We start from the raw sequence: 10,871 nt of genomic DNA, 5'->3' as shown, positions 1-10,871 counted from the left end.
GTGTTTTTCCGCTGACCGCAACCCTAATCATCTTCTTCTCTTCTCTTTTCAGAAACCATCCCTAGTCGGTATCTTCAGAGTCATATCTTGATAGATTTTAAAAGAGAATCCCAATATTTCCTCATCTTCCTATTGAGAATATCAGCATTCATGAATTTATCCACAATTCTGTCAATGAATTTAAGTTTACATAACCTCTTGGAAGAAAAACAACCTCAATATTGTTCAGAAATATTGAATATAGTTTTTAAGATTTCTAAATAGTTCAAGCTGTTTTCTTTGATATTCAGAACAAGTCAATAAAAACTGGTTTAATATGCAATATCATATTTAATTTAAAAAAAAAACATATATGTTAGTTTTGAAAATTGTATTAAATTTAATTAAAACACTCAAACGACATTACACCAAATTAATATCAATAAATAAATAGATAAAAGTAATTACTTGAGCAAAAAAATATGATAAGCCTTGGTTGAGCCCCTCTTCAACAATCTTATCATAAATGACTCACTATTATCTGAAATGCTTAACTGCAACTTATTGGAGGCAAAAATATTCATTTTTAAAATATAGCAGAAGACAAATCTTAAATTGGAAATATATTTATTTTATTTTCTCCCTCTTGCTGAAGCTGTTATTTTAGAAGTATTTACATTATGCTATTATTGTGTATACATGTACTGATATATATATTTCAAAGAATTATTAAATTTTTATTTAACTGGTTAGTTTTTTGCACTTAATCAATTTAATAAAAATCAACATTATCATTAATATTCATGACCAGTATCCTCTGGATGGTTAACAGAAAAATAAATTTTAGTAGGACACTAAATGTGGATACATGTAGTGTCTGTACACATTGCTTAGCTTAGAGTGCATCCTGCCCTGTTACTATTTCCTACTTAGGGTATTTTTAGGTCTTCATTTGGTGTTTTGTTGGTTATATAATAAGGTGAGTTGCTCAGATGTTTTTTCTCATTTTATATCCTGATATTGTATTGACATTATCCTATAATATTTATTTTTATCTCTACCTTATGCTATTTAATATTTGAAAAGATCTGAATTAAAATAAATAATTATCTTTTAATATACTTTCATATTTCAATTTTGAGAGATCATTTTCTACAATTTGAAAATAGGAAGTATTTTTCAAAGTGTTTGTTAAATTTTATATTTATGACTGAAATGAAATCTCAATCCTATTTTAATGCTAATATTATTTATACAATTATAAACTCTGTCATCTGGGTTAACATTATCACATATTTACAATTATTGATGTTATATTAGTTATTGTCTCAGCAAATTTAATTAACTAAAAAATTTCTAAAATCTTTTCATTTGGTTTTCTTTCTAATTTTAATATATTTATATAGATAGTAGAATATTAAATACATATTAATAAACTTTTAATTAATAAGAAATGATTAATTAATAAAAGATTAACGAATATAATATCAGTGTATCAAGAAATTACTCATCATGAATAGAGTGGATGATTCTGAAAAATAAAAATATACATATTACGTAAAAATAACACATAAATTACAAAAATAATTAGGAAACGATTTTTTTTTTTTAATTATAATTGTTGAGATTTAATGTTATCAGTCAATACAATCAGTGTGGATTAGTGGTTATCAAAGTCCCTCTCAGGTAGTTAGCAGTACCGACCAGAGATGGCAGCACCGGCTTACCGAATCAGCACCACAGTCACTATTGGTCTATTGTTCATTGATAATTTGCTCCAATACGGTCTCAAGTGGTTTCTGTCGTGACCATCTCTTCTTCTGTAATGATGGAGTGTTTAAAATTCCCTTTCTTGTGAACTGAGAATTCATGAAAGGTATGGGCGTTAATGGTCATCAGCCGATCTCATAAAGTCACTTAGGCAGGTTATGTTGTCAAACTTCCCTCTCAGTGACCAAACTACAAAATGATGTGAATGTGCCTTAACAGCTGTCTCTTGGTATGTCTTGTCTCTCTCACTCATCTGCTATTTCTTAATCACATTTAACTGATGTATCTGTATTTATTCTAGGTGTACCAGATGATGGTCAAAATTCTCCGGCAGGTCCCCTGGGGGAGGGCCATGCTCTTCCTGCTTCTGGTCTGGTTAATATTCATAGTCATCTCTATTGGTTTCCTCAGGCCAGATCATCAGAATCAACAGCAGAATCAGCGGATATCTCAAGCATTGAGAGACTTGCAATCCCTGCGGCACCAGAGGGAGGAAATCAACAAATTACTTACAGAATACAATTCAGGGTACGTATATAGAGAAATACGAATACTCTTCCTGTATTTTTAAAATCATATCATTGTTTCTTATTGTCCATTATATTTTCTAATTCATTTATTTCTGTTATCCCAAGATAACTTTTATAATTCATTCCTAAAAAAAAAAACTCTTTCCTGTACTTTTTAACTTATTTAGACCACTGTAATTTGTATATACTTATCATTTTTCTTTCATAAATATCTTACTTGAAAAAATTATTTTTCTATGAACCAATATTTTCTGAATGCCATAGTTTTATTAAACAACGCTACTATATATTTTTTAAAGTTAGTCAATTATTAATAGGCTTTTGTTTTTTTTGTCCTTTATTAAAGTTAGGATGTCCACATACTTCACAGAGTTTTAATTTAGATGTTGTATTAATATAATTATGTATTATATATAGTTTGTCGCTTAAACAAGATGAAAAAGATGCCTTGCTGAAAAGTATACAAGACAAAGTTGCTGATTCTTCTCACATTATAGCTAATACTAACGAACCTGCTGAAAATAATGGTAAGATTTTATTTATTAAAAGCTTTATTATGCCACATTGTTAGAAGTCTGTTGTGGTTGTGTTAGTAATAAGTTTTATATCAATCTTATGAAAAATCAAGTTATGAAATCAGAGGAGCTAGATATTTTATAGACGTAATCAACAATGGGCTATTAAACATAGTTATAACTGTCCTTTCCAATATAACTGCTGTCGACATTGTACTAATGTTGATAGTTGTACATTATTATAGTAATAAATAAATAAATTATTAATCACAATAATTGGCATTTTTAAAATTTAGTAAAGTAGAGTTTTTATTTGTTTTGTAACCAATGTTTCTAAATCGATCAAAATTGTTACGGTAATTGAAGGTTTTAATGTATAAAGCTGTTAGCTTGATAGCTTTTTTGAAGTTTTCATCAAAATGTAAAAGAATTGAAAATTCTAAATTCCTAGATACGTGAAAAAATAATTATTGATCAATTTCCTCAATTTTTTCTATAGACATTCCAGGTAGAAATATTACTTACAGACAAAGTAATAAAGGTTTGATTGTTGGATCTACCTTTTTTTATGTACTAAAATAGAGGTTTCATCTACTTCAATGAGCACAATTTACCACAAAAAAAAATCTATTATTAAAATATTTTATTTGTTTAAAACTTTATCTGAAATATAGTGCAACTACATAATTTTCAAGAAACAGAGAACTTCATCTCTTGAATAATGTGATGATTAGAGTTATATGATTAGACTTATGATCAGAATTAGGAATTTCTGGTGCAGCACAAAAAAATGTTTTTGTTTCTCAACAAATATTATATTTAAAATATTTGCAATACCAAAATACAATGCAGGATGAGCTATTTCCTTTTTGTAGCAAACCCTTCAATTTTTACAAATCACTTTTAATGACTTAAAAACAAAAAAGTTAGAATTCGTTCTCATAGAGCATGCTATAAACATTTTAATAACCTTCTCACTTAAGTTAGTGATTTTATTAAGTTATGTAATTTTTATTTCTACTTCTATACTAACATATGTATGTTCCAAATCTTGAGCTCAAGGACAGTGATTTGTTAAAATGATTTAAAAAAATACATCGCAATTCTTGATTTAAGTATATTATGAATGATCTTTTGTGCCATTGTGATTATCCAGTAGTAGGCTAGAGAGCTGTGGTAATTGATTAAAATTCTAGAAAACTAATAGGATCTTAATAAAAAAATAACATTAAAGATAAGCAAGCAGAACTCAGAAGTAGGAGCATAGACCAGATCGCAAAGTTGATCTGTATGTGTTGGCTTAATTTATTGTTTTCAAACTGATAAGAAGTTTTCAATGAAGCAATGATCAAGCTGTGTTTCTCCAGAAAAAGAATGACTAGATGAGGCATGAACCATCAAGTGCTAACTGAATTCCTAGTACAAGATAAAAGAATTACCTGAGACCTTTCAAGTTTAAGGAATCTTTAGACAAAAAGGTATCTTATTCATAATGCTCAATGTAAATCTTGAAAACAAAATACATAAATTACAACTTAACAAGAAATTAGAGATGTTACAACAGGAAACAAAACCATGATCTCCAAGTGTGCAAATGATTTATTTATCCTTGAAAGAAAACTAGGAACATGGTGAAACTATATAGGATATATGATGAAAGGAATATGGTCCGGGTGCGGTCAAAAAAACTCAAATAGTAGAAATATACTATTTTAATGAGCCAACGTTTCGCCCCACGTTGCAGGGCTTCTTCAGGGCTCAAAAATATATATAGGAGACATATATATAGGATATAGTTTAAACAAAATAAAGATACAGAGGAACATATGAGTACAATAGACTCGATAATTTGAGGTTGCTTTTCTGATCCCTTGAAGTGTGTTTAGGTCCCTTTAGTAATTTGAAGTTGTAACAATATCTTGCTTGATAACACTTAATAATTTGAAGTCAGGATTCCTGTGCTCTTTACAATTTGAAGTCCCCCACCTTTCAACATACAGGGACCAGTCTTTGTTTATGTACTAAATGTTTTAACCGTGTTTTTTGAACCTGTGAAATTAAAATTCTAGAAAGTAGAGAAGTCTGTTATCGTTCCATCATCAGTGCTTCAGAAAGTGTGGGTTTGTTAATTAAACAGAAAATGCAGAACAACTACCAAAAGCTGTGAATGTCAACAAAATCCACCAGACTCAAAGGATTTTTACTTAACTGTGGTGAGTTAAACTTGAAAGATTTATTTCATACTGACAATGACATCAGGTTCTATGGTGCTCTAATTGATGCTGAACTATTGGCTTGTAAGGATGAGGAAAATAATGAAGAAGAACTATCACTAACTCAAGTCACATAGAGTAAGGCCAAATCATATTTCTATATCAAATTTCTTGAGTACAAAAAAAAGTGATGATTTATCTCAACTCTCATCACCATCGAAAATTCCTAAAATGAGGATTTAACTATAGAATTTCTAAATTTATCTTTTTCATATATGTATATACTATATCTACTCATTATACTGTATATTTTAAAACTATTCCCATGTTGTATAAATGTAATTTTAATCAAAATATCTTTTATTTGGATGTATTCCATATCTATAATATTAGTAATTATATTAATGATTTAACTATATTTTTAGAAGTCAAGTAATAGTTTGGTGTTAAATTTTCTTTCTTTTTTACACTTTAGAAACATATCTGGAACTCAGGGAACTTAATATAATGCCCATCAGGACAGAAAAAGTAATTTCAATTTTAAATATTCAAAATAGGCTCTTTGGTTTTTTTATTATTATTGTTTGTCACATTTACCTTATGAATAACAAATCTTTGTCCTCTTTACATACATTAGCATTTATAAATTATTAGGAAGCAGGTGTCTTTGTGAATTTTACTTTTTTTGATAATTATTTCTGACAAGTTAACTATGGCTTTGAATCCAATGGTTTTGAGTTCACTATAACAATTATCTTGTTTGCAGTGGGCATGATCGGACAACAATATTATTGGTGAAGTAAAGAACCTGGTAGTTGCCACAAATAGATGTTTTTTTGGAGCATGATTGAGAAGCAACCTTGTGACGAAGCTGATCCTCTATGAGGCACTGGAACGCTCTGTCCTGTCTGAGGGTCTTAGGCTTGAATAATGTCCATGATTGATATGCATTTGTTGCAAAAAATCGAGTGGTACAGCTTTCGCTGCATCCGAGTACCATTCAAGAATGAGTGATAAAAGCGTACCAATCAGAAATTTCATGACCATACAAATAAACCAGATGTGGTCAATGAATGACTCAGCAATTCTGAAGAAGATTCCCACTGAGATGCTTCATATAACAAGGCAGCAAGAATGATCAAGGATGAGATTGCAGGATAATATGGCCCATGACTTAAACTGCCTGCTTGAAACTTGAAACTGGAAAGTTGCCACTAAAGACCAGAACAAGTGGAGAAGGCTGATCAAGGAGGCCATGACTCACCAAGGGGTTGTCGAACTGAAAAAAAAGATGTCTTGATGAGATAAATGGTTGTAAATTGTACATAATTCCTATTAACCTCTAATTTGGTCTGCAGGTTTAATTTTAAGCTTTATGTTAGAGGTTTAATCTATATATCCTAGAGCAATTCCCAGATGTGTTGACTACTACTCCATTTAAGTATACTCATTCTTGGTGGCATTTGAAAAGTTAAGAAATCACATCACTTTTTTTTTTTTTTTTTTATTGCAGTTAAATTATTTTTAAGACAAATATGAAAAATAGAAAATAATCCTCATTATAATGTTATTAGTCAAAGATTTTTTTTCTGATTAGTGAATATTAAGGATCTGATTGACATTCTATCATCTATTATATTTACTTGTTTTAGAATTATTTAAAGTTCAGATCTAGTTAACCTCTTTAGTCTAGCTAACCTCAATGATTCCAGACCATCTTCAGCTGACTCACCTGTTGATTAATATCTTCACAATTAATAGTTACCTAATATTAGTGTCATATAACCTGCTGATGAAGTTTAAACGGTTTCAAAAGAGTTTTGGTTATAAAATAAATCAATCAGACCTTCTTTGTAGGTAGTTGTTTAGTCTTAATGTTAATTAAGGAAGATACTGCAAGAGAGTCTGAGATCTGATCAAGACTGTCTAAAGGATCCTATCTAGAGTTCTATCAGATTCTATCTACGTAGAGTTCTTAGTTTTTATTTTAACATATTTAATCTGAATTCATTATTTATAGGTGGAGGAAAGCCTTCATTGGCATATGAAAGAGTTCGTAGGCGTCTTTATATGGATGCTGAAGAAATGTGGTTTTTTGTCAGTGGCCAAGTTAAGCAGTTACAGAAGAAAGCTCAAATAACTGCTCCTCATCTCATGCCTTTACTTAATAAAATACTTGAAGAAGGTGTTGAACATAAAAGGTAATATTTTAATATAAGTTAAAAGAATAAATAACTTTTTTGCATCAAATGAGATACCATGACAAACATGAAATAAATATTTTATTCAGGAATTTACTGGACCTGGAAAATCTGGCATGGTCAGGGAATTTTTTAAACTTGATAACTTGTGAATTTTAGGGGAACATTTCACAAGCTAAGAGCTAAGAGGCATGAGCACTGTCAGAAATCAGAATCATTATTTGTCATAATGAGTTTACATAATAGTGATATGTACTCGTTATTGTATGTTAATAGATTTTTTATAATAAATTATGATCAATATTGTTACATAAGCTCATGGAACTTTGTTCCTGTATTGTGAACTAGCATATAAAGTTATTGTATTTTCATTTGTTGCCTCATAATATTGTAGAGGTGGAAATATTAATTAAATTTTATGTGGATTTCTTATATCCTATACTAAAATCTGCAGAAGTCAGAGAATTACATAAAAAGGTTTTGGTAGCCACCCATTAGATTCAATATTAGATAAAAGTCATTCCTTCCATTGGATTGGTTTCCGAAAATGGTAAAACAGTAAATATAGAAGGTTGTATATTGCAAAAGTTGATAGCCAGTTAATGTATTTTGTGTTATTTTTCGGGGATTTCAATCTTCTAAATAATTTATTAATCATGAATTTACTTTCTATGTTTATTTTAACTTTTTAATAACTTTCTTCAAAACAAAATATTAATTATTCATAAATTTTAGCGATATGATTATAAGTTATGTGATCATGCATTCAGTATTATCTCCACAATTTAAATTTCAGGTCAATGGTGAAAGATGTTGACCGACTTTCTGAAGTGGATGGCTATGCTGATTGGAGACTAAAGGAAGCTGTTGAACTGTCAGACCTTGTTCAAAGGAGGTTGATACATTTGCAAAATCCAGAAAATTGTGAAAAGAGCAAAAAGCTCCTTTGTAATCTAAACAAGGTAATTGATAAGTTAAATAGATTATAAGGAGTCGTTAATCTACTAAGTCAGCAAAGAGCTTTAAGAAAAAAATCTATTATTGTATAAGTTACATGCTGTCTAACTTTAATCCATTTAATTGAATAATATCAATTCATCTTATCTGTTATCTGAACTGAGAGCCTCAGTGAAAGACTTTCCTCTTGCCAGGTAGAATATGCACTAGGAAAATTATTTTTGGGTTGGAAAGATTAATTACATAAAAATGTTTGAACTCTATATTTACCAAATTAATTGTATATATTATAAAGAAAGAAAGTATAATGAATATATATAAACAAAATTAAAGAATTGTAAAACAAATTAATTTTTTGTATTAAAAAAAAAAAAAAGAAAACTTAATACCTTATAAGCACTTAAACTTATTTTATAATTAAGAACAAAAGAAAACTGTCGATGAATGTGCCTTGAGCAAATGTGTATAAATGTTTATATCTAATCTCACCAGATAACAGTTGAGAGGTTCTGGAAACACGCTGAATAGGGACCCCTGTGTGAGTGAAGTGGCTTGGCCAAAAGTCTATGATGTTCTGACAATTGCCTGCGAAGCTGCAGGGAAAACTAAAATTGCAAAAAAATGCCGTCATTGTTAACAAGCGGGGATTGTCTCTCCTTTTCCGCCAAAGGATCGCACTGCTTTTCTTTACAATCACATGTTTTCTTTTAGTAAACAAGTGCCTTACATAGTTAAAATTAATTTTTTTCACAAATTGACTAAACTTAATAAAGTTATAACATGTTTTATTTAAGATGAATGGAATATGATCCGGGTGCGGTAAAAAAAAACTCAAATAGTAGATAATTATACTATTTTATTGAGCCAACGTTTCGCCTCACGTTGCAGGGCTTCGTCAGGGCTAAAAAAGATACAAACACTATAGTTACAAAAAGGAAAAAGAAAAAAAGAAAAAACATAAGTGTAAAATAACAGGGGTATAAAATGAAAAGTAAGATATAATAAGAAAAATTAATGGTTGTAAATAGTAAATGAAAAGGGTAATAGTAACAGATATATAAGAGAAGAAATATTAAAGAAAGTACAAATAAAGAGATGAAAAAAAAATATATATTGTAATATGCTCTTTTTTAGTAAATAGTATATTTTGATGTATAAATGGTTTTAATATGTTTTATTTTATGTATCATTTTAATATTCATTGCTTTGTTTATCCAAAAAGCAAACTAACCAAGTTTCATTGTTTATAATAACTTCGTGATACAAAAAAAACAAGATGGCGGTATGTTGGCAAGGCCACATTGAGCAGAGTCAGATATCATAAAAACTATTTTAACTCATCCCCTCATAATTGAAAATATAGGAAATTAAAGGAAAAATAGAAATCAAGAAATAATGCTAATGAATAATATTCAGAAAGTAAATCATTTGGAAAAATCCCTAACTGTTGTGGGACAATGGATGTTTACATGTAACCTCAAGGCAGGTTTTGAACTTGTGTCAGTTCTGTTGGTGGTGCCAAGGAGAGAGGAGTATGAAGAGGTGGTCGTCAGTTGCTGTCAAGAAGGAAGCCATATTTGATGCTAGGACAGGACAATAAAATAGAAGAACAAAGAAAACACCAGGAATCAAGAAAATCGTAGAGCTTGGTTAGTTTGGTTATAACTAAATTAGAATATATTTGTGATAGACAGATGTAAATTAAATTATTTGAAAATACTGTAAATGCCTGTTCTGATTGTCTAGCAACCATACGCCCTGAGATTAAGAGTCTCTCTCTCTCTCATTTTATATAATAAGATTAAGAGTCTTTTATATTATTAAATTTGAATAAATTATATTATCCATTTAAGAATAAAGTTCTTAATTTGAACCCAAGTTATTCTTTCATATTTGAAATAAAGTTAAAAACGATTCAGATTCTTTTTATTTTATTTTTTATATTTTTAAAATTATTACAATATATAAATCAAATGATGGGACAGAATGCATACCTGTTTTGACGGCAGTCAAAAAACAAAGTGACGGTTGGTATTGGGAGGAGTGGGGATGGCACTATTGCCACAATAACGAAAATAATTTGTAAAGTAAATATAGTAAAAAATTATTTAAATTAGGTGAACAATAAATGGTAATATACATAATAGGGGGAGAAGAAATATTAATAAAAAAAATAAATTAAAAAACAGATAGAAAAACAAAGGAAAAGTAAAGTATAAAATAATGGGATACAATGAGTGTAAGTGATTAAGAAACAAAAATTATATCAAATGAGTGGGGATACAGAAAAGTGTAAAATATAATAGAAAATTAATAATAAAGTAATTAATATAAGTACACTTAGGAAGATAACACATGAATATAAATTGAAAGATAGATACATGAATATAAATGAAACAGGAAGGATAGTGAATATAAAAATAATTAAACAAAAAAAAAGTGAGAATTTAGAAAAACAAGAATAAAAGATATGACAAGAAAATGGGCTTCTGAAATGCAGAAAAAAGTGAAAAAAAGTATTATGAGGATTTTATTGTGTTCAAAATGTGTCGATATGTAAGGGAAATGCAGTCTTTATCAACTTTATGATTGACGGAATTCTCAGTGAAATTAATGTAAATGGACTCTGAGATGAGACACGTTTGGTGTGGTTGAGGACAGTGGCAAGAATGGAAGGATTGTCGAAATTAAAAGTATGATTCAGGT

General features: G+C 29.2%; 1 protein-coding gene across 1 annotated transcript in view; it reads left to right on the top strand.

Moving 5' to 3' along the window:
• Positions 1 to 1,647: 1,647 nt before the first annotated feature.
• Positions 1,648 to 10,871, top strand: part of FucT6 (alpha-(1,6)-fucosyltransferase) — a 35,380-nt gene continuing 26,156 nt past the window's right edge. Inside the window, exons 1-5 of the mRNA XM_014433879.3 lie at positions 1,648 to 1,978; positions 2,051 to 2,277; positions 2,697 to 2,806; positions 7,028 to 7,208; positions 8,005 to 8,170. Of these exons, the coding sequence (XP_014289365.1) occupies positions 1,955 to 1,978; positions 2,051 to 2,277; positions 2,697 to 2,806; positions 7,028 to 7,208; positions 8,005 to 8,170 (708 nt within the window). The 5' untranslated portion in view covers positions 1,648 to 1,954. The remainder of the gene's footprint in view (positions 1,979 to 2,050; positions 2,278 to 2,696; positions 2,807 to 7,027; positions 7,209 to 8,004; positions 8,171 to 10,871) is intronic.

This window comes from Halyomorpha halys, unplaced genomic scaffold (genome assembly GCF_000696795.3).
Source record: "Halyomorpha halys isolate HHAL.00 unplaced genomic scaffold, Hhal_1.1 Scaffold1278.1, whole genome shotgun sequence".
NCBI lineage: Eukaryota > Metazoa > Arthropoda > Insecta > Hemiptera > Pentatomidae > Halyomorpha > Halyomorpha halys.
This window is presented reverse-complemented; position numbering and strand designations above follow the sequence as displayed.